We start from the raw sequence: 25,455 nt of genomic DNA on the forward strand, positions 1-25,455 counted from the left end.
CAGAATTATGTGCAACTCAAGTTGAGGATCAGAGCTTCTTCTACATTGATGAAGATGTTGATCCCAGGATGGCTAGGGAGAAGGAATGTACTGCTGTTATCTCTATTGTTCCTGGACAGGCTTCTGGTAAGGACATTGAGAGGCAGTTCATTAATATTCATGGTACTGAGACCTGGAGATGGACTGCTCGACCTATAGGCGAGAACAAATTTGTCATCAGGTTCCCAAACCCTAAGATGGTCAAGGAGTGGAGTTTCTGCCCATCTATTGCTATGAGATATGTTAATGCTCAAATGAAGATTGATTCCTACACCACAAGCTTTGGAACCAAAGGTGAGCTTCAAAAGGCATGGTTCAGAGTATGGGACATTCCTGCTGACCAGAGGTCAATCAGAACCTGTGCCAAGGTTGGTGGCTTGGTGGGTAAGGTGCTTGAGATTGATGAGAGGACCAAGCTGAGACATGACTATGTTAGGATGAAGATTGCGTGTAGGGACATTACTAAGGTTCCTAAGACCGCTGAAAGCACCCTGGGGTTGATCCTCCGTACTACTGGCCGCAACCTCACCTGGGAACGCACCAACAGAGCGCCACCGGTTCAAGAAGAAGCTATCTAGGAAGAAGAGTAGGAGCAACAATCCAATGAGAAATGGGAAGGATCGAAAGATCAGCAGAAACATCCTGAAGAGCAGTGGGGCAAGAAAGCTTCCCAGGAGGTCCCTGAATCTTCTTAAGGTAATAAAGTTTCTCATGCTCAGGACACCCAGGCTGGTTCTTCCAATCAACCTAGGGGTCCTTGTGAAATCCGTGGGTTGTTTAACCATGCCACCAAAGACTGTAGAAGGTTAAATTGTGAAATCTGTGGCGTCCATGGCCATATGGCTTATGATTGCAAGAAGTGCATTCCATGGAACTGTGGTCCAGAATTATGTGCAACTCAAGTTGAGGATCAGAGCTTCTTCTACATTGATGAAGATGTTGATCCCAGGATGGCTAGGGAGAAGGAATGTACTGCTGTTATCTCTATTGTTCCTGTACAGGCTTCTGGTAAGGACATTGAGAGGCAGTTCATTAATATTCATGGTACTGAGACCTGGAGATGGACTGCTTGACCTATAGGAGAGAACAAATTTGTCATGAGGTTCCCAAACCCCAAGATGGTCAAGGAGTGGAGTTTCTTCCCATCTATTGCTATGAGGTATGTTAATGCTCAAATGAAGATTGATTCCTACACCACAAGCTTTGGAGCCAAAGGTGAGCTTCAACAGGCATGGTTCAGAGTATGGGACATTCCTTCTGACCAGAGGTCAATCAGAACCTGTGCCAAGGTTGGTGGCTTGGTGGGTAAGGTGCTTGAGATTGATGAGAGGACCAAGCTGAGACATGATTATGTTAGGGTGAAGATTGCATGTAGGGACATTACTAAGGTTCCTAAGACCGCTGAAAGCACCCTGGGGTTGTTCCTCCATGATTTTACCTATGAAAGAGTGGTTGAGGTTGAAGGGCCTATCAAGACTCTGCAAATTGGTATCAAAATATCTGAGGGAGAGCAGCCCCCACCATCCAAGAAATACAAAGCAGATGACAATCTTAGCAAGGATCCCCAAGCAAAAGCTGCTGCTCAACTTGGTGGTAAATCTGCTAATCCAGGGTCTGATAAAAGTGCTGGTAAGAAGCATTCTGCCAATGTTACTATGTCTGCCCGACCCAAGATTGGCAATTTGAGTACTGCTGGAGGGAAGCTGAGTGTGCAGAAGACCTATGAGGATGATGGTAAAGGTGAGAAAGTACACATTCCTGAAACATTTGAAGACTCTGATTCTGACAGTGATCTGGGTGAGAGAATCAGAAAATTAGAGGGCTTTGGTGATATTGGTCAGGGTAGCTCCAAGCAGAATGATGATAAAGATACTCAGCATATTTGGTGTACGGAAAACAACACTCCTGCTTTGGATCTGATGCAAATCACCAATGATGCTAAGAAGCTCAAGAATGCTGAAGAAAAGGATGTGACAACTATGAAGCAGTTAGTTTCTATGGAAATCAACAATCAAACCTGAACTGGACTTCTCTGATGAGGCTATTGTGCACACTCAGGAAAGCTTGGTTGCTGAAGATGAGATGGTAGTGCAAGAAGAGCTGCCAGAACCACAAGATGCTGTCACTAATGGAGGGGCTACTGCTGGCAACACTCTGAAAATTCAAGAAATCCGAAGAAGTGAGAGGCTCAAAAAGGACATTGCTGTAACTATCTAAGAGAAAAATGAAAGGATGGCTAGAAAAAGGAATTTGGAAGGTACTAACTCTTCTCCTATCATGTTTTCTGATCTACCTGTTGAAACTATTAAAAGTTTGTCTAGTGATATTGGCATTGCTACCCAACAAATTAGTTTTGGGACCTTTGACATTCTTAAGGATTTAGAAAATGCTAGGAGAAACATACAGTCTAAACAGCATGATGTTATGTTAGAAGAAATTAATGAGGATGACACTCCAGAAGATGATATCAATGAAAGGCTTATTGAATGGCTAAAGGATGACCTTTCTGAGACAGAAAGTGAAATCCTGGCCCAGTCAAAGAAAAAAGGAAAATTGTTTAAAAGAAAACTCAAAATCTCTCCAAAAAACAAAAAAAGAACTCAAGACCATTCTGTGGCAGAACCTCCTAAGTTATAGGGCCCACATGCACCTGTCACTGTCCGACGACCTTTGACATTTATGCATATGTTTCCATTAACTTAAAAAGACTGTCGGGTGTCCTCGGGGAACTTCGAATTATCCACGATTTCCGAGCAGGATCACGTTACAGAGTCATTGCAGTATTATAACATCTATTCAAATATCAGCCCAGAGTAAAAACAACGGAAGTCTTACGATAACATAGTTTACAAACCAGTTGTTTCAAATCTCACAAACTAAGTTCGATAATTATTACAAACCATAGTAGTAGTGGAGTGGCATAATTATCATATACATAACACACAAAATAAACATCCTACCCAAGAATCACACATTTACTTCTCATCGTCAGAACGAACAATAGTCATGCAGCACGATCCAAAATAGATCTGCTCATGAGGCTCACCTGCAACAAGGGTCAACGAACCCTGAGTACAAAAGTACTCAACAAGACTTAACCAAAATATTAACTGATAAACTTAGGAATGCAGGCTCAGGGATTCAAGGTATAGCTTGAACAATAATCAAAGTTCTTTTGCGTAAAAGCTCTTTTAACAAAATTCTTTATATAGAAAACTTCATAAAAATTATATACAAAGTTGACACGATCCGTGTTGAGATCATGAAACTTCATATCCAACACCTCCACAAGCCTTATTCGAGTTTCAGTTATTAATACTACGATGATGAACAGTGAGTTGAGTCTCCATGACCGAGGAGCAACGACGATTCGAACCGAATGTCGATGCGGGACCCATAAGGTTCCCCACGGAGAAGAGAGAAGAAGACCTAGTCCAACTAGGATTCCCTACATGTAATCCTACTAGGACTAGTTACACGTAATCCTACTAGGATCTCTACTTTGTAACCGACTAGGACTCCCGCCTCTTCTGGACTATATAAAGGAGGGCATGAGCCCCTAGATCGGCACCTAACACACACATGACCTACACATAACCGACAGTACTCACAACCACAACATACCTTGCAACACAACAAATAGCGCAGGGCGCAATATACTATCCACACCAGACTGGACGTAGGGCGCCGTGACTTTCCGGCGTGCCGAACCAGTATAAATCGTTGTCTCCCTGCGTTTACCATCGAGTTCCTGCAAACGCCGATACCCCTCCGAACAAATCACCGTCCCGGGTACCCCGTGACGGGTTGCCGGTGGTAAAACATCGACAGCTGGCGCGCCAGGTAGGGGCTCTCGGCACTTTGCGTTCGAGAGCTCAGTGGACCTCAAGATCAACGTTCGTCGCAGCACTCGTCGGCCCTCGTCGACAACACGCTGCGACTCTCGTCGGCCTCGTCGACAACTCACCGAACTCATGGTCATCATCCATGTCTTTCGTGACAACTCGATTATCAAAGCAGCAATAACCTTCTCGGGCTCCGACTCCCTTGAATTTTAGCTGAGATCAACACCAGAAGGCAAGTCGGTGTGGAAGAGCCCGATGATTTCAAGAGCAGAAGATTTTCTTAGATCGGATCTTAAGTCTCACAACAAGATCGAAATCCGTGCTGGATGTCGGCGGCCACAGCATGCATCAACGCCGAACTTTAATCATGGAAACCATAAGCTACACGCCCGATTCAAGGTGTCTGGATTCATACAGCAGCACGCAAGCACAAGGTTACATGCAGCAAGCCAACAACATGCATGCAAGTCAATCTCCAAGACCAACTCGGATCATATATATGCACGAAGTCTACAGCGTACAACAAATCAATTTAAAAAAAAAACAGAAGACAAATCTTTCTTGTGCAAGGGCTACGCGTGACTTGCTAGCGACTTCGAGGCAACTCGGCCCTACGCGGTTTCGTGTCCAACCCGGACGCAAGCAGCAAGTCCTACTCCTGAACGAGCAAAGCCAACAAACAAGCTAGAAAGAAGGGAGAGGAGTCCGTGATACGTACAGAGACATACAAGCTAGCTACACATCAAGATATTGGGGAAGCTTTGTCCTGCATAGATGCGTATATATACTCATTAAGTTGAAGCTTAGTATATATATGCATGGAAGATGCACGTACCATCAAGGCACACGAGAGGATGCAAGCTGCAGGCTGAACAAAAGTCCACCTAGGCTGCACGAACGCGACAAGACAAGATCAACGCGGATAGGCCAAACGGTACAGACCAAGTTTAACTCGGACACGGTGGGCATGCGACACTACTTCACTATGGGTTCCGAAGTACTTGACAACGGACTACCAACGACGGCTTCAGAGTACTCGACGACGGGTTCTGAGTTGTTCCGAGTACTCAACATACCACGATCGCTTGTTGTAAAAAAAAACCACGATCGCTCAACCGGTTTACCTCATCAGCAAAGTACTCGGCAGAACTGTTCGACTACTTCAAGGTGTTCGACTACATCCGGCGACAAGAGAGCTATCAAATCTCCTTCCAACTACTTGGCTGCACGCTGCGCCGAATGCAACGCCAACAACTCGGCTGTGGTGATGGACAACACGGCCACGAACCAAGCTAAGTCATGTCTCATTTTTTATATATTCCGGATATTATTCGTATGCCTCTGTGGCCATATCATCTTCCCTTAACGACTGTTAATTTTCTCGGATAGTAAGCCTTAATTCGTGAAGCTTGTTTTCTCGAATGGATGGTCACGTTAATGAACCTCTAAACCATACGGATGGTCACGTCAAAGAACCTCTGAACCATACGGGTGGTCACGTCAATGGACCTCTGAACCATACGCGAGATTCAAGTGCTTAAACGTAACAGGCTACTACCCAAAAAATTAACCGACCTAGCAAGGGAAGACACAAAAAATCATCATGCGAGCAAACATAGTGCTCTAGGTCTTCTCTTAACGGTCGCCGAATTCCTCAGGTAGAACACGCCTTAATCCATGAAGCTTGTCTACTCACATGGACAGTCACGAACCGAGTGCCAGGCTCACATGGTCACGTCATGAACCTCTGAACCATACGCCAGAGATTCAAGTGCTTAAACGTAACAGGACACTACCTGAGGAATTTGCATGGCCTAGCAAGAGCAAGACGCAAAAAGTTTATATACATTTCATAATGCCGGGGCCCGCCCCTGATTGATTATTCAAATATGGGACATGCTCCCGACTTCATATCCGGAATGTCATTTACAATATATTTTTATGTTTAACATGCAGGAAAGCTACATCTGTACCATGAGATCAGGAAAACACGCTCCTGAGAGCTAGTCCAGAAACAACCCGAATTGATCAGAAAACAACCCGGATGAGGTACATACAAGTTCAGAAAGAACCTGGACGAAGCGCAAACAACCCCGAAGAGGTGCTACAAGTACCAAGACAAATTCAGAAAGAACCCGGATTGATCAGAAAACAACCCGGATAAGGTATATACAAGTTCAGAAAGAACCTAGACGAAGTGCAAACAACCTGGAAGAGGTGCGGCAAGAACCCAAGACAGGATCAGAAAGAACTCGGATGAATCAAAAACAACCAGGAAGAACATTTCAGAAAGAACCCGGATTGATAAAAAAAACAACCCGGATGAGGTACATACAAATTTAGAAAGAACCTGGACGAAGTGCAAACAACCTGGAAGAGGGACATCAAGAACCAGAGAAGTCTAGAAATGACCTGGATGAATAAAAACAACTCGGAAGAGCATCACGGCTCAGTCAAATCAGAAAACAACCCGGATAAGGTACATATATGTTTAGAAAGAACCTGGACGAAGTGCAAACAACCTGGAAGAGGGACATCAAGAACCAAAAAAGTCTAGAAACGACCTCGTTGAATAAAAAACAACTCGGAAGAGCATCATGGCTTAGTCAAAAAACTAAGCTCGGGGGCTCAGCATTCGCTTCAACTACGCCCGGGGGCTCGGATTCAAGGATGAAAGACCAAGAATACAAGTACTCAAGACTACGACAACACATCAAGACCCTTCTCCGATTTCTATTCTAAAGAAAAGTACTCGGAGAAGGCTCGGAGGCTGTGGGATACATAACCCCAAGAATTTTTTTTTGAAGACAAGAATCTGGACCCTCCAACTTTTGTAAGAAAAAGAACTCGGAGCAAACAAGAAGACTAAAGGGACCCTCTGGCTTCTTGTCCCAACAAACGGAAGAGGCTCGGGGGCTACACTCACTGAGTGCACTTTTGTCCAAAAGTGCACATCAGCCAAAGAAAAGACAAAGAAGACCATCTCAAGATCTCGCTTCAAGAAAGAACCTAGAACAAGTCTACAACAACCTGGCCCTTGAAGCTCGATCATGAAATGCTCGGGGGCTTGTTGATGCGGGACCCATAAGGTTCCCCACGGAGAAGAGAGAAGAAGACCTAGTCCAAATAGGATTCCCTACATGTAATCCTACTAGGACTAGTTACACGTAATCCTACTAGGATCTCTACTTTGTAACCGACTAGGACTCTCGCCTCTCCTGGACTATATAAAGGAGGGCAGGAGCCCCTAGATCGGCACCTAACACACACATGACCTACACATAACTGACAGAACTTACAACCACAACATATCTTGCAACACAACAAATAGCGCAGGGCGCAATATACTATCCACACCAGACTGGACGTAGGGCGTCGTGACTTTCCGGCGTGCCGAACCAGTATAAATCGTTGTCTCCCTACGTTTACCATTGAGTTCCTGCAAACGCCGATACCCCTCCGAACAAATCACCATCCCGGGTACCCCGTGACGGGTTGCCGGTGGTAAAACATCGACACCGATTAAGTCCAGCTGGGAATTCCAGACTACATGACATATGCAGGTCCCTGACCTCCATATACCAACCTACCCTCGGATCCTCTAAAACAAGAACAGGTCCGCGCCACCCGAGAATACAGTACTCCACCAATTCAGCCCATTGCCACGTGGGTACATGCTATTCCCGCCATCTCTCCACTCCCAGTGCGCGAGTAGCTATTCTCATAATAGAATAGCCCAGTAAAGGCTTACCGGAGTATGTGGTAAGTACTATAAATTCTTACCTCATGCAATTCAACAACGGACGTGCCTTAATCGATACAGGCGGAAAGAACCCGCTCACAAGACCTCCATGTCTTGTGGCTCACACGCACCGAGTCCGTCCGGTCTAGATTTATTACTCCACATTCCCATATCACATGATAACATAAGTTAACCAAAATTCTGTTTAAAGTTCGCAGGTGACAGGTAATCACCCGACTTTCATCGTTCTAAGCATAACTAAGCAAAACTAGGCATATACGAATTTAAAACTGGTAATATGGTAATTATGGAATAACAAGGTTGGTAATACACCAATTTGTTTTCACTTGACTCCTAATCACTTAATGCAGTACAGAGAAGCAAAAGCGAAATCAATTTGTAAAATACAAGGTAGGGTTGTATGCATCCGGGGCTTGCCTTCGTTAACGGAAAAATCCGGTTCCTGTGACGTTTCACAAATATTCGATCCGACCTCAATAGACGGATTAACCTCCTCAACAACTTGATTAACTGCCACGTGTTCATCTTCGTTCACTACACGTAATAACAATGCCATATTTAACATAATGCGGAATATGAAACATGATGTTTGATGATGGATGCAAAATTTAACAATTTGAATACAACTTTCCTTCGCGGTACAGTTGCAAGTCAAACAAACTAAATCTTTTTCGTAACACATACATCAATGGCCAAGGATCATTATCAACTAATGACCCAAGGTCATCACTTAATCAAAAATTTCAAACAAAACCTAAATCATTAAAGGTTACTATTTGCTTTTATGAATTAATTATTTAATTCAAAATTATGAAATAAATCAACTTATTCTAATTGCGCTCAAAATTTTAGTAAATGTTCATTACATGATAAGTAAGTGGCAAAACAAATTTCATAATTTTTGGACAATTAAATAAGCCTAGAAAAATCATGGAAATTCATTTATTAATAAATTGAGCAATTTTTATCACAGTCAAAAAGTGCTGAAAAACAATATTTCATATTTTTCTTAAATAATATACAGCACATAGAGGTCACGCAAAAATTTTCATAATTTTTGGAGCTCTAAATAAATCTATACAAAAATAACAAAAACAGATACTATTCATTCATTGCTGAAAAATAGAAAAATCCATTTTTGAACTACGCAGTCACTGACAACCCGACCCCACCTGTCATCCCTAACCTCGCGCGTTTGACCACGACAGCGACGGCGCTGACCGACGTAAACTCGTCGACGGTGAGTCCAACAGCGACGACCAAAGTATCAAAATGATCACCAAGACTAGGCGCATCGATTTACGTCCCTATCAGCACTGATTACGGCCCTATACTAGCTCGACGTCGGCCATGGCGGACGCGGTGGCACGACAACGCTGCGCCGGCGGCGTGCAACTGGTAGAGCTCAAACAAAGGATCCAGGAAGCACCAGTGGCTCACCCCGAACGCGTTGAAGCAAGGAGCGAGGTCGGAGAAGCAACGGAGAGGCGTGACGACGATCACGGTGATCACGGTGGAGCAAAGATCGTCGGTGAGGAAGAACCGGCGATTGCAGTGGTCAAAATGAGCAACCAACTATGGATTCAGTACCACATCATCGAGACGAAATGGAATAAACCAAAACCAGGGATGGAGATGCACCGTGGAGCTCTGGCCGCGGCGAATCGTGCTCGGCGGAGGAGTTGCCGGCCGCGAGGAAAAAGACGATGCAACTCGAGTTCCTGACGAAGACAAGCCGAATTGGTGGGTCAGCTAGATGCGCAAGGAGTAAGCGAAGCTGGAACTAGCTTATCAGCGACGGTGGAGCACAACAACGACGGCGCGGGCTCGTCGGAAATGAGCAAGGCGACGGGAAAAACAGAGCAAAGAGAAAGGGCAAAGACGACGATAGCTCAGGCTATAAAGGGGGCCAAGAAGCTCGAGGAAGCTGCGTTGTGGCCTTCACCGCGCCAGCGCGACGCCAAAACGGCCACGACCGCGCCTGGAACGCCGAAGAAGGAAACGCCGGCAATGTAGCTTCGGCGGTGGACACTGTTCACAGTATTTACAAGTTTGCCATTTGCCAAAATTCATAAATTACTCTCAAATTTTCATAACAACTCAAAAATCTCCAAAAATAAAAGTTGTTCAAAATCAAAAGTTCTACAACTTTGCTTTTATAACCAACCCCTAATTCGGTCTATATTTTGAAATGATCTTTTAAATTTAAATAGGGGATATTTAGCGCATTACGCCTTTTTGAATTACTCCAAATTTTTCTAAATAACTTGAAAAACTCCAAAAATAAACTTTGTATAACTTGTCAAGCTCTACACTTTTGCTTTAAGGCTCAACCCCAAAATATGCTTAGATTTTAAAATGGATTTTCAGGGTAGGATTTAAATATTGAAAATCAGGGTTTTCGGAATTTCAAATCAATACAAAGGTTTCAAACTTGATTCAAACAATACCAAGCAATACTTAACACATAAATATAAACTTGTTTTAGTGTGTGCATCTCAAAGTTTTCACCAAATGCCAAATGCTTTGTAATGCATATGATGATATGTCAGGTTTTAGTATTTAAACATCCGAGGTGTTACAATCCTTCCCCCTAAAAGAAATCTCGCCTCGAGATTCAAAGCCATAGGGTAAATAATGGAAAAGGAAATGTGTCGCGAGAACACATACCAAATCTGTCCATAAAACAGCTGAGGTCCCTTTACAAAACACAACTTGTACAACCGAACTCAACTAACATTACTCTATTCTATATTGACGCTAGAAACTCTGGAAACTTTTCTAACAAGTAATCTTCTGATTCCCAAGTAGCTTCCTCTTCTGAATGTTGATTCCATTGTATTTTATAGAACTTGATTGTCCGTCTTTGAGTAACACGATCTTTCTGATCCAACACTCGGATAGGATATTCGGAATAAGTTAAATCCGGTTCTAGTTCCACTCCTTGAACTTCAACATTCTGTTCAGGCACTCGGAGACACTTCTTCAATTGAGAAACATGGAACACATCATGCACAGCTGCGAGATGTTCAGGTAATTTCAAGCAATATGCCACTTTTCCATACCTTTTCAAAATTTGATATGGTCTAATATATCGAGGTGCCAACTTTCCTTTAACGCCAAAACGGTTAACTCCCTTCATTGGTGATACTTTCAGATATACAAAATCTCCTTTGTTAAATACCAATGGTCTCCGTCTTCTATCTGCATAACTCTTTTGGCGGGACTGAGCTATCTTCAGATTACTCTGTATTTGCCTAACCTTGTCTTCTGTTTCTTTCACAAGGTCAACTCCAAAGAATCTTCTTTCTTCAGGCTCAGACTAACTTAATGATGTTCTGCATCTACGACCATAGAGTGCTTCAAATGGAGCCATTCTAATGCTTTCCTGATAACTATTGTTGTATGAGAACTCGGCCAAAGGTAAGCACTCATCCCACTTATTGGAATAGTTAAGGACACAACATCTTAACATGTCTTCAAGTACTTGATTGACTCTTTCAGTCTGTCCATCAGTCTGCGGATGATAAGCTATACTATATAGAAGTTTGGTATCTAACGAAGCATGTAAGTGTTTCCAAAAGCTAGAGACAAACTGTGTACCCCTATCTGACACTATGGTCTTTGGTACTCCATGTAAGCTCATGATTCTTGCTAAATACATCTTGGCATATTGGATCGTAGGATATATTGTCTTGACAGGAAGAAAATATGCTGACTTAGTGAGTCGATCTACAATTACCCATACTGAGTCAAATCCCTTTGATGTCTTGGGTAGACCAACAATAAAGTCCATACTTATGTCCTCCCACTTCTAAGATGGAATAGGTAATGGTTGTAATTCATCAGCAGACCTCAAATGTATAGCTTTCACCTTTTGACAAGTATCACATTTTGCTATATATCTAGCAATCTCTATTTTCATTTTAGTCCACCAGAACCTTTGCTTCAAGTCATGGTACATCTTGTTGCTTTCCGGATGGATAGATAACCTAGTAGCATGTGCCTCTTCTAGAATTGACTGCCGCAACTCAGGAACTTTTGGTACCACCAGGCGATCCTTGAACCATAACACATCTTCATCATCTATGCTAAAGCATTCCGCTTTTCCATTCTTGACTCTTTCCTTGACATGGGTGATACCCTTGTTTTCCTTCTGAGCAGCAATAACTTGATCTTGAATAGTGGCTTCAACAATTATGTTGTTCAAACTTCCTTGTTGAATTACTTCTACATTCAACTTTTTCATTTCTTGACATAAATTCAAACCCATTGTTCTCACTGTCAGACAATTGCAATAACTTTTGCGACTGAGGGCATCTGCAACCACATTTGCTTTACCAGGGTGATAATATACTTCCAAATCATAATCCTTAATCAGTTCTAACCATCTTCTTTGTCGCATGTTCAACTCTGACTGAGTAAAGATATACTTTAAGCTCTTGTGGTCTGTATACATATGGCACGTATTACCAAGCAGGTAATGCCGCCAAATCTTCAGAGCATGAACCACAGCTGCTAACTCCAGATCATGAGTCGGATAGTGTTCTTCATGCTGCTTAAGTTGCCTGGATGCATAGGCAATGACTTGGCCTTCTTGCATCAACACACATCCAATACCAATACCTGAAGCATCACAATAAACATCAAACGGCTTCTCGATATCAGGTTGGGCTAATATTGGTGCAGTAGTCAACAATCTCTTCAAGGTCTGGAAAGCCTCTTCACAATCAGATGATCAGACAAACTTGACTTGATTTTTCAACAGTTCCGTTATGGACTTTGATACTTTAGAGAAATCTGGAATAAACCGACGGTAATACCTCGCCAAACCCAGAAAACTCCGAACTTGATGAACTGTGGTTGGCGGTTTCCAATCAAGCACATCCTTCACTTTGCTAGGATCAACTGCAACTCCTTCGGCTGACAAGACATGTCTAAGAAATTGCACTTCCTTAAGCCAAAAATCACACTTGCTGAACTTGGCATATAGTTGATGTTCTCTCAAGCGGGTCAGAACAATTCTGAGATGTTCCGCATGTTCTTACTTATTCTTGGAATATACTAAAATGTCATCAATAAACACCACTACAAACTCGTCTAGCTCAGGCATGAATACTGAGTTCATCAGATACATGAAATGAGCGGGAGCATTTGTCAAACCAAAAGACATTACCAAGTATTCATATAATCCATATCTTGTGGTAAATGCCGTTTTGGGAATATCTTCCAGCTTTATCTTGATTTGGTGATATCCTGACCTCAAATCTATCTTAGAGAAAACTTTAGCTCCGGCCAATTGATCAAAAAGCAAATCTATCCGAGGTAATGGATACTTATTCTTGATGGTCACTTCATTCAACGGACGATAATCAACACATAACCTCAGAGTCTCATCTTTCTTTTTCACAAAAATTGTCGGACATCCCCAAGGTGAGGAACTAGGTTGGATAAACCCCTTCTCAATCAATTCTTGTAACTGAGTCTTCAACTCGGCCAATTCCTTAGGTGGCATCCTATAAGCTCTCCGAGAAATCGGAGCTGTTCCAGGTTGTAACTCTATATTAAACTATACATCCCTATCAGGTGGTAGACCGGGTAAATCTTCAGGAAACACGTCCGAAAATTTACACACTACCGGAATATCTCTAATCTCATTGACAGCAGTTGCACAAATCTTGCCCACTGATCTTCTTAGGGTTGGAAGTTGGATGAGAAGTTGAGAATTACTATCAGGCAAACTTACCCTTAATGTCCTATTCAACGCATCTATAACAGCCTTATGCTGATACATCCAATTTATTTCCAAGATTACATCTATATCCCGATCCTTAAGGATAATCATGGTAGTGGGAAAAATATGCTCACCCAGGTTTACGGGTACCTGGTATACCATTTCCTTAGTACACAGATGTCCCCCAGGCGACTGTATAAAGAAACTTTCCTTTGTTGCCCCAATTGAAATTTCATACTTCATGACAAATGTTCTATTGATGAATGAATGCGATGCGCCAGAATTAAAAAGTATAACTGCAAGGTGATTGGCAACAGGAAACATACCCATCATCACTGGCTCCCCTTCCGGAATTTCTCCAGTTTGAATATAGAACACCCGTCCTGTCTTCCTCTCATCTTTGCCCTTCTGAGCATTCTGATTGGGGTTCTTGTTTAGTGCCTAACCCTGTTGTTGATTGGCAGGGGCCTTCTGATAATTTTGATTAGCCTGCCTAGGATATGGACATTCCCTGGAGAAATGACTAGTCCTTCCACAATTGTATCACGGATAGTTGTGACCCTGGGATGTTGGAGCATTGCCACCAGGAGCATTGGTCGACTGTGAGTTCGGATAGGTTATAGCAGGACGGACATTAAACTGTTGCTCGGCTTGGAACTGCGGCGGACGATAAGGAGGACGATTATGATGTACTGGATGATAAATCACTCTCTGCCTCTTCTGATTTGGCCCAAAAGATCCAGACGACATATTCTTTTTCTTTTTGAGCTCCTTGTGCTGCCGATACTTTGACTCTGAAGCAATTGCAATATTTACGGCCTCATGATAAGTGACATTGGTGTAAGTTGTCATCATTGTCTGCAACTTGGTATTCAGGCCTCTCATAAACCACCTCTTCATCTTGGCATCAGTATTGACATGTTCTGATGTATATTGGGACAGATGATTAAATCTTCCCACATACTGCATCATAGTTTGATCTCCTTGCTTCAAAGCTAGAAATTCATCTAACTTCATTGCCATCACTCCTTCAGGGATATAATGGGCTCTGAAGGTAGTATGAAACTCAGCCCAAGTTATTGGAATGCCAGCTGGTTACATAGCCACTAAGTTCGCCCACCAAGCACTTGCTATACCTCTAAGTTGCTGGGCGGCAAAGGTAGGTTTTTGATACTCCGTGCATGAAATAAGGTTAAATTTCTGCTCCATGGTTCGAAGCCAGTCATCAGCCTCCAATGGTTCATCTGCCTTGGTGAACACTGGTGGTCTTGTGTCTGTAAAATCAACATATGTAGCCTTCAGTCTGTTATGGTGGCGACCACGGTTTCCTTGCATCTGATTCTGATTACTTAGAGCGATCTCATGAAGCAAACGAGAATTTTCAGCCGTTACATTGACAATTGCGGTTATAGCATCAGCTAGATTTGTTGGAACTGGTGGCGGATCTGGAATACCGTCCTCATCTTGTGAAGTTCCAGGAACATACGAACCCCGCGTACGACGCATCTGCTCATAACAAACCAAACTTTATTCACAAGCCTTTATTGAATTGCACAAAAGCTTACTCCAGACACATTACATAGGGTCTACTAATATAAATACAAACCCGTGAGTACAAAAACAAAACTACATAACTTAACTAGAGCTACTATTATACAACTCTACTCCTCTCCTTAATTACTTCAAACTTCAGGCTCGGTATCTATTCTGGAATTATTACTGCCTTCGTTATCACTTTCATTGATCATTACTAATTCTTTAGGATCTTCTTCTTCTTCCTCTTCCGATTCGTTATCATCGGCAAGGACGACACCGGGGTCCATTGCATCAGCTTGGGGCTCATGATTTGGATTTAGTAGATTGCTAAGCCTATGAACTTCCTCATGCAGATAAGTATTATGTTCTTCTAAATCTTCTACATAGAATTCTAGCTCGTGAGTTCTAGCTCTAGCTACATTTTCTCTATGCCATGCTTCATTCCTTCCCTCCACCGTACGAACTAACATACGTTCGCAGTTCCTGTGAGCGGTGGTAAGACACCTCAATTGATCCTGTAATTCTCCTACCTATATAGCATCCAAAGTCCTATCTCTAGTAGCTTGTGCTAACTCTGCAGAAATCCTCTGTATCTCTGCCTGGGGATCAGGCCTAGAGCTGCTACTGCTACCACCGTCATTCCTAGGGGCAAGTTGGTGACGAGGAACTCCTTTGGGTCCAGTGAACTTACGGGGCGTCATCTTGGCACGAGCCATACTGTAGGAAGCCAATTTAATCCAAGTAAGACCATTTGATCAAAGTCTAAAAAGTAACTAAGATGGATTACATTCCTCAAACCAGACTCACTACTCAACTCCAGACTAAGAGGTGAAGGAAGTAACTAGTGAATTAATCATGATGCATGAATCGTTCTTACGAACAAAAACATCAAAGTTTATAATGCACATAAACAACATTTATTTTTATATAGGGCATAGTAAGATTACTACTCCACCACACAAAACCTTTTTAATTAAATACGGAATGGTGAGAAAGAAATAAGATAAGTCAGAAGCAATTTGGACCAAATTATCAAGTTAAATTTAGTCATCCCAAATTATTTTGAAGTTTTTGTAAAACAATACAACCACAAACCTTGTAACGACCGCTCTGATACCATTCTGTGGCAGAACCTCCTAAGTTATAGGGCCCACATGCACCTGTCACTGTCCGACGACCTTTGACATGTATGCATATGTTTCTATTAACTTAAAAAGACTGTCGGGTGTCCTCGGGGAACCCTGAATCATCCACGATTTCCGAGCAGGATCACGTTACAGAGTCATTGCAGTATTATAACATCTATTCAAATATCAACTCAGAGTAAAAACAGTGGAAGTCTTACGATAACATAGTTTACAAACCAGTTGTTTCAAACCTTACAAACTAAGTTCAATAATTATTACAAACCATAGTAGTAGTGGAGTGGCATAATTAACATATACATAACACACAAAATAAACATCCTGCCCAAGGATCACACATTTACTTCTCATCGTCAGAACGAACAATAGTCATGCAGCACGATCCAAAACAGATCTGCTCATGAGGCTCACCTGCAACAAGGGTCAACGAACCCTGAGTACAAAAGTACTCAACAAGACTTAACCGAAATATTAACTGATAAACTTAGGAATGCAGGCTCAGGGATTCAAGGTATAGCTTTAGCAATAATCAAAGTTCTTTTGCGTAAAAGCTCTTTTAACAAAATTCTTTATATAGAAAACTTCATAAAAATTATATACAAAGTTGACACGATCCGTGTTGAGATCATGAAACTTCATATCCAACACCTTCACAAGCCTTATTCGAGTTCCAGTGATTAATACTACGATGATGAACAGTGAGTTGAGTCTCCATGACCGAGGAGCAATGATGATTCGAACCGATTAAGCCCAGCTGGGAATTCCAGACCACACGACATATGCAGGTCCCTAACCTCCATATACCAACCTACCCTCGGATCCTCTAAAACAAGAACAGGTCCGCGCCACCCGAGAATACAGTACTCCACCAATCCAACCCATTGCCACGTGGGTACACGCTATTCCCGCCATCTCTCCACTCCCAGTGCGCGAGTAGCTATTCTCATAATAGAATAGCCGAGTAAAGGCTTACCGGAGTGTGTGGTTAGTACTACAAATTCTCACCTCATGCAATTCAACAACGGACGTGCCTTAATCGACACAGGCGGAAAGAACCCGCTCACAAGACCTCCATGTCTTGTGGCTCACACGCACCGAGTCCGCCCGGTCTAGATTTATTACTCCACATTCCCATATCACATGATAACATAAGTTAACCAAAATTTCGTTTAAAGTTCGCTGGTGACAGGTAATCACCCGACTTTCATCGTTTTAAGCATAGCTAAGCAAAACTAGACATATACGAATTTAAAACTGGTAATATGGTAATTATGGAATAACAAGGTTGGTAATGCACCAATTTGTTTTTCACTTGACTCCTAATCACTTAATGCAGTACAGAGAAGCAAAAGTGAAATCAATTTGTAAAATACAAGGTAGGGTTGTATGCATCCGGGGCTTGCCTTCGTTGACGAAAAAATCCAGTTCCTGCGACGTTTCACAAATATTCGATCCGACCTCAACAGACGGATTAACCTCCTCAACAACTTGATTAACTGCCACGTGTTCACCTTCGTTCACTACACGTAATAACAATGCCATGTTTAACATGATGCGGAATACGAAACATGATGCTCGATGATGTATGCAAAATTTAACAATTTGAATATAACTTTCCTTCGCGGTACAGTTGCAAGTCAAACAAACTAAATCTTTTTCGTAACACATACATCAATGGCCAAGGATCATTATCAACTAATGACCCAAGGTCATCACTTAATCCAAAATTTCAAACAAAACCTAAATCATTAAAGGTTACTATTTGCTTTTATGAATTAATTATTTAATTCAAAATTATGAAATAAAGCAACTTATTCTAATTGAGCTCAAAATTTTATTAAATGTTCATTACATGATAAGTAAGTGGCAAAACAAATTTCATAATTTTTGGACAATTAAATAAGCTTAGAAAAATCATGGAAATTCATTTATTAATAAATTGAGCAATTTTTATCACATTCAAAAAGTGCTGAAAAACAATATTTCATATTTTTCTTAAATAATATACAGCACATAGAGGTCACATAAAAATTTTCATAATTTTTGGAGCTCTAAATAAATCTATACAAAAATAACAAAAACAGATACTATTCATTCATTGCTGAAAAATAGAAAAATCCATTTTTGAACTACGCAGTCACTGACAACCCGACCCCACCTGTCATCCCTAACCTCGCGCGTTTGACCACGACGGCGACGGCGCTGACGGACGTAAACTCGTCGACGGTGAGTCCAACGGCGACGACCAAAGTACCAAAATGATCACCAAGACTAGGCGCATCGATTTACGTCGCTATCAGCACTGATTACGGCCCTATACTAGCTCGACGTCGGCCATGGCGGACACGGTGGCACGGCAACGCTACGCCGGCGGCGTGCAATCGGTAGAGCTCAAACAAAGGATCCAGGAAGCACCAGTGGCTCACCCCAAACGCGTTGAAGCAAGGAGCGAGGTCGGAGAAGCAACGGAGAGGCGTGACGACGATCACGGTGATCACGGCGGAGCAAAGATCGTCGGTGAGGAAGAACCGGCGACTGCAGTGGTCAAAATGAGCAACCAACTATGGATTAAGTACCACAGCATCGAGACGAAACGGAATCAACCAAAACCAGGGACGGAGATGCACCGTGGAGCTCTGGCCGCGGCGAATCGTGCTCGGCGGAGGAGTTGCCGGCCGCGAGGAAGAAGATGATGCAACTCGAGTTCCCGACGAAGACAAGCCGAATAGGTGGGTCGGCTGGATGCGCAAGGAGTAAGCGAAGCTGGAACTAGCTTATCAGCGACGTTGGAGCACAACAACGACGGCGCGGGCTCGCCGGAGATGAGCAAGGCGACGGGAAAAACAGAGCAAAGAGAAAGGGCAAAGACGACGGCGGCTCAGGCTATAAAGGGGGCCAAGAAGCTCGAGGAAGCTGCGTTGTGGCCTTCACCGCGCCAGCGCGACGCCAAAACGGCCACGACCGCGCCTGGAACGCCGAAGAAGGAAACGCCGGCAATGTAGCTTCGGCGGTGGACACTGTTCACAGTATTTACAAGTTTGCCATTCGCCAAAATTCACAAATTACTCTCAAATTTTCATAACAACTCAAAAATCTCCAAAAACAAAAGTTGTTCAAAATCAAAAGTTCTACAACTTTGCTTTTATAACCAACCCCTAATTCGGTCTACATTTTGAAATGATCTTTTAAATTTAAATACGGGATATTTAGCGAATTACGCCTTTTTGAATTACTCCAAATTTTTCTAAACAACTTGAAAAACTCCAAAAATAAACTTTGTATAACTTGTCAAGCTCTACACTTTTGCTTTAAGGCTCAACCCCAAAATATGCTTAGATTTTAAAATGGATTTTCAGGGTAGGATTTAAATATTGAAAATCAGGGTTTTCGGAATTTCAAATTAATGCAAAGGTTTCAAACTTGATTCAAACAATACCAAGCAATACTTAACACATAAATATAAACTTGTTTTAGTGTGTGCATCTCAAAGTTTTCACCAAATGCCAAATGCTTTGTAATGCATATGATGATATGTTAGGTTTTAGTATTTAAACATCTGAGGTGTTACAAGGAAGATCTTGGCTTGAAACCCAAGGGAAAAGAAGGTAAAGTTGGCCTTCAATCCCCAAAACAGAAAAAGAAAAAAGTTAAAAAATGACAGTACATGGATTAATTTGGAACTGTAGGGGCCTTAAAAAATCTGGGGTCTCTACTTTCCTGAAGAATCTCATCTTTCAATATAATTTTGACTTTATTGGGTTACAAGAGACAATGATTGAGGATTGTGAACCATCTTTACTTAGGGGTTTTGATTCTTATCAGGATTACCTTTGGGAATGGATTCCTTCCAAAGGTAAATCTGGTGGGATCCTGGTGGGCATACAGTTAAATAAATATGATGTTGGTTCCTTCAAAAAAGGGGAATCCATGATTCAGATGAATTTATGGGACAAGGAGCTTAAAATTAAATGGAATCTTTTGGTAGTATATGGCCCTGCTCATGATGATCAAAAGTTTGATTTTCTATCTGAATTGTCCAGATTCTGTGATGCTAGTACTGAACCTGTCATGATTGGTGGGGATTTCAATATCATTAGATATGCAAATGAAAAAAACTCCAATAAAGGGGTACATAGGCATTCTGGGTTATTCAATTCCATTATCCACTTCTTTGAATTGAGGGAACTGATTATGACTGTTGGCCTTTTTACCTGGTCTAATAATCAAGAGCCCCCAACACTTGAAAAACTGGATAGGATCCTTGTCTCCAAAAGTTGGGAAGATATTTTTCCTCTTGCTGTGGTTAGAAAGTTACCTAGAGAAATCTCTGATCACAACCCTTTGATCATTTCTACTGGGGTTCCTAGAAACAGGACCAACATCCAGTTCAAATTTGATTTAAGTTGGCTTAACAACCCAGAATTTTATTCTTTGGTGGATAAGATCTGGAGTAAACTCTGCCTTAGATAAAATTCAACAAAAGATGAAACTAATCAAACAGTTCTTTAAAGGATGGGGACACAACAAACAAGGGGAAGTTAGGAAACTTAGGAAGGAACTCCACATTGAATTGACTGCTTTAGAAGAGTTGGAAGAGAGTATGATCCTGACAAGTGAGCAGATTTTCAGAAAACACTGGATTTTGTGTGAAAATCTTAGATTGCTGGAACAAGAAGAATTATATTGGCTCCAAAGAAGTCATGAGTCATGGCTTCTTAAGGGAGACATCAACACTGAGTATTTTCATAGATGTGCAAATGGAAGAAAAAGAAAAAAATACCATTATAACTCTGGAGAATGAAGGAACATTCATTGAAGGAGATGACAATCTGTTAAGACATGCTTCTGAGTACTATTCTGATCTGTTTTGTCCTGTACCTCAGCATGGCATTCATTTAGACCCTTCAATCAGGAATATTTTTTACAAATTATCTGATTCAGATAATGAAATTCTATGCCAGCCTTTTTCTGAGACAGAAATTAGTGCTGCCTTATTCCAGATGAAGAAAAATAAAGCCCCTGGTCCTGATAAGATGCCCATTGAATTCTTTCAGAAATGTTGGAGCATTATCAAATCTGATGTTGTCAAACTGTTTGATGACTTCCATAACAACAAAGCTGATATCAGCAGGTTAAATTATGGGATCATTACACTTCTGCCAAAGATTAAAGAAGCAAACGAGATTCAACAGTACAGACCCATTTGCTTACTCAACTGTTTATATAAACTGATCACTAAAGTCCTCACCATTAGAATTGAGCCATATGCTGACAAATTGATCAACAAGGCCCAAACTGCTTTTCTCAAAGGAAGAAATATCCTGACTGGCATTATGTGTTTGCATGAGATTCTTCATGAAACCAAGAGAAAGAAAGAAGTTGGGATCATTTTAAAACTTGACTTTGAAAAAGCTTATGACAAGGTAAATTGGAATTGCCTATTTGAGTACATGCAAATGAGGGGTTTCAGTGAGAAGTGGACTTGGATTGCTCAAGTAGTCACTGGTGGGACAGTTAGCATTAAAATGAATGACAAATTGGGATCTTACATCAAGAGTTACAAGGGGGTCAGGCAGGGAGACCCTCTGTCCCCCATTCTTTTTAATTTTGCCGCGGATAGCTTAACTAAGATGGTAGAGAATGCTCAAGAAAGAAATTTATTCACTAGTTTGATTGATCACATTATCCCAAATGGAGTAGCTATATTACAATATGCTGATGACACTATTGTATTCCTCAAACATGATCTTGAGGGTGCCAGGAACCTGAAATTACTCCTATACATGTATGAGTTGATGGCGGGTTTGAAAATAAACTTTAATAAAAGTGAGGTATTTGTGATCAATGATAATGATAATTGGGGTCAAGTGTATGCTGATATTTTCAATTGCCAAATTGGCTCCTTCCCTATTAAGTATTTAGGAGTTCCTGTAAGCCCCAGCAGACTTCATTTAAGTGACTGGGCATCTTTGGTTGATAAAAGTAACAAAAAATTAGATGTTTGGAAAGGCGGCACAATGTCAATAGCTGGAAGGTCCACTTTGATATGCTCTTGCCTTAACAACTCACCCACCTACCAGATGTCTGTATATTTGTGTCCTAAGACAATTTCTGAAAAAATTGATAAGATTAGGAGAGCTTTTTTTTTGGCAAGGTGGTGGGACCAAGAAAAAGTACCATTTGGTGAAGTGGGTTAAAATTTGTAGAAGTAAGAAAAAAGGTGGCCTTGGAATCAAGGACCTAAGGAAGATGAATATAAGCCTACTAGCCAAGTGGTGGTGGAAATTGGAGCAGGAAGAAGAGTTGTGGCAGGATATTGTTAAAGCAAAATACCTTCACAACAAATCAATTCATTCAGTAACTCACAAAGCCACTGATTCACCTATTTGGTATGACCTTCTCAAAGTCAAGGAGGTATACCTTCAGGGTAGGGGGATTAGCATTCATAATGGGAAAAGAACTAAGTTCTGGTGTGATCCTTGGTTGTATGATAAGCCCATCTCATTTATTGCCCCCACCTTGTTTATTCTGTGTGAACAAAAAGAGATAGTGTTACTGAAGTAAAAGAGGGCAGGGTCCTGATATCTTTTAGGAGATGGCTCACTGAAGAACTACTTGCATGCCGGAACAAAATCATGATTGATGTTGATAATTTTCAGCTTCAGAACTCAGAAGACCAAGTTTTTTGGAAAATTGGCAAAAACAAGCTGTTTTCTGTGAAGTCCTTATATAATGCCTTGACTGTTTCTGATAATGGCTCTGCTCATAGAATAATTTGGAAAAACAAAGTTCCACCAAAGATCAAAGTTTTCATTTGGTTAATGACTAATGATGCTATTTTGACTAAAGACAATCTTATTAGAAGAAAATGGGTTGGGAACCCCAAATGCCAATTCTGTGACCAGACTGAAACAATTGACCACTTGTTTTTTTTCTTGTCACATTGCAAAGGTAATTTGGGTGGTTATTGCAACTGTGCTGGGTGCCACGAACATCCCCACATCCATCTCTCAATGCTGGGAATGGTGTGATGCATGGCTCCTGCTGGGCAAGAAGTTCCATCTGTGGGGTGTGTCGGCTGTTTGTTGGGCTATATGGAAGGCCCGAAACAGGGCATGCTTTGATGGCAAGACTATCAGAAGTCCAATCGAAATTCTGTGTCACGCTGCAGCTCTAATGCGTTTTGGGCAGGTCTCTATGCATAAGTCGACAGGAGTATGCTCATCAATGGAGTAAACACCATGCTCAAGGTGGCGTCTAACATTCTTCTTCCCCAGAACCAAGCTGAAGACCAGTACAAGCGCCTGAAGCAAGATGATCGTCCGGATGATGACAATCAGAATTAGCAGATGAAGATGTGATTGGAGGAAAGGAAGGCTTGGGTGCAATATCCTGTTGTCTAGATGTTTTCTCTGAAACTTCTTTTCGGCCAATACGGCCTTGGGGATTTGCTGGTCTGTAATAATCCGGCTACCTCTTTCTTAGCGGGTGATGTACCTTAAAAACTGTGGTGTGAGTCGTAGTGGTAGTAGCTCTCTGACTCTGAGACAGGTCAGATCTACTAGGATCGGTCCTCCCCGCACCCCCCCGCCCCCCCCCCCCCCCCCCCCCCCCCCCCCCCCCCGTTGCTCGTCTCTCTTAAACAATTCATGTATTTCCGTTTCGCTAAAAATGGGAATGGGGCTAGTCCTCTTTTGGGAAAAAGAAACAGTATAATCTTAACTAAGTATTTAATACTTTAGTCCAAGAATTAGAAGTTTATGTCCTACCTTGAATATGTTGTTGTACACTGAATACTACACTGGATATTTGAATTTCATGCCAGCACCAATGAATACTAGAAGTATGATTGGATTCTATGGAACATTAGAAATGATTATTCGTAGATGATGCATGAAGCATATTACTACTTTAAGTAATTATAGCATGAAAAGGGGAGGAATTTTGGGTAAAGGCATAAGAAAATGTGGGTAATATATATTTAATAGGCATATCCTTTCTAAATTTATCTTTAAGTGCATGTATTAGGACTTGAAGTTCTAGCTGCGTCCCTTCCGGCCGAGTTAACTTTTTCTACATTACACTAATTGTAAGTAAACTTGTAGCTTTGAATTTTGTTGTTATCTATTACGTTGGATTGAATACCAACATTCTACATTCCACATGCATGTTTATCGCTATGTTGTTCTCTCATTGAGTTACAACTATCTCCACTCTTGCATGAATATTAGCATAGCAGCTATAGGTGTAGCTAGTAGCTACCTTTGTACTTCCCTCAAAATTAAATTGGCTAGCTAGCATGCTATGTCTATATAGTTCTCGTTGAACTAACGTATAATTTACTTTCAATGCATCGTATGCATAACAAATACATTGGTCTAGGGCCAAGCATCCTAAGACCATGGGAATAAGTTAATATGAAATTTTCTCAATGGAGACTAACCTAATTGATGGGACGAATAATTATGGAATTAAGATGGTGGATAACACACTTATGATGATTTGGGATTTATGAAGAAAAGGTATTTGGGGAATTTTGCATTAATGTCAATTAGAAAGTCTAAAAGAAATTCCATGTGAGTTTGAATGTTGTGTATTCTATATTTTTGAAGTATATGGTCCATTTTTTAAAGTACAAGTACTTGGATGAATTATTTTGGCTAAACAATAAAGATGTTAGATAATGAAATAGTTTTCTAAACTATGATATGTGCAAATCAAGGAGAGAACATCCCTGAGTTTGTAGAAATGCTGAACATTCTTAAGTGCACTTTATGTATTCTAGCTCGCTGCATTAATGAATAATAACCCTCCTATTTAAATATGTGCGTTAATATTTCCTATAAATCTCTATCATAGCATACATGAATAGGCCTCCACTTGTAGTTGAAGATACATGAATTTGAATTATTTTAAGCCCATCATAGGGGATATCTTTTGAAGTATGATATTAAAGATCTAATATTGGCATTAAGGGGAGAGAGAGCCTATGTTAAATACCAAATATTATTTCCATAGAAGAAAAATGATCTTAAGAGAAAATATTCCTTGAAGCTTGAAGCAGGAATAGTATCACGCACTAAATCAAACAATAGTTTGACTAATGCTCTTGTGAAGCATGAAGCGGAGCATATGCCAGATATTTTTGAAAATGAGAGGAGTAACTTGAAGTAATAAACCAGAAGTTGTGTTTACTAGTAGTGAACTAAAATATTGTAAACTATCAAGTTAAAATCTATGGGGACGCCTGTGAGTTCTAGTTTAGTGTATACTTGTTGAATATAAATAAAATAAGAACAAACTCCTCCAGTCTTATGAAGAGAACACGTCATGAAGAAGGTCAAGCACCTCATGTAGAGGATCATCATGAAGATGAAATCCAACACACTAAGC

The 25,455-nt window shown here is 41.3% G+C and overlaps 1 protein-coding gene across 4 annotated transcripts; it reads left to right on the forward strand.

Moving 5' to 3' along the window:
- The first annotated feature begins 729 nt into the window (after positions 1-729).
- On the forward strand, positions 730-23,646 carry LOC136538833 (uncharacterized). Of its 4 annotated transcripts, XM_066530784.1 has the most exons (4): positions 730-2,296; positions 10,615-10,680; positions 10,934-11,070; positions 23,014-23,646. In XM_066530784.1, exon 1 carries the CDS (start codon positions 1,137-1,139, stop codon positions 2,058-2,060), a length of 924 nt encoding a protein of 307 aa, XP_066386881.1. In that variant the 5' UTR covers positions 730-1,136; the 3' UTR covers positions 2,061-2,296; positions 10,615-10,680; positions 10,934-11,070; positions 23,014-23,646. The 4 variants fall into 4 exon arrangements, with proteins under 4 accessions (XP_066386881.1, XP_066386893.1, XP_066386899.1 ...); XM_066530796.1 differs by lacking the exons at positions 10,615-10,680; positions 10,934-11,070 and having other exon boundaries at positions 23,254-23,646; XM_066530802.1 differs by lacking the exons at positions 10,615-10,680; positions 10,934-11,070 and having other exon boundaries at positions 23,340-23,646.
- The last annotated feature ends 1,809 nt before the right edge of the window (positions 23,647-25,455 follow it).

This window comes from Miscanthus floridulus, chromosome 1 (assembly GCF_019320115.1).
Source record: "Miscanthus floridulus cultivar M001 chromosome 1, ASM1932011v1, whole genome shotgun sequence".
Classification (NCBI taxonomy): Eukaryota; Viridiplantae; Streptophyta; class Magnoliopsida; order Poales; family Poaceae; genus Miscanthus; species Miscanthus floridulus.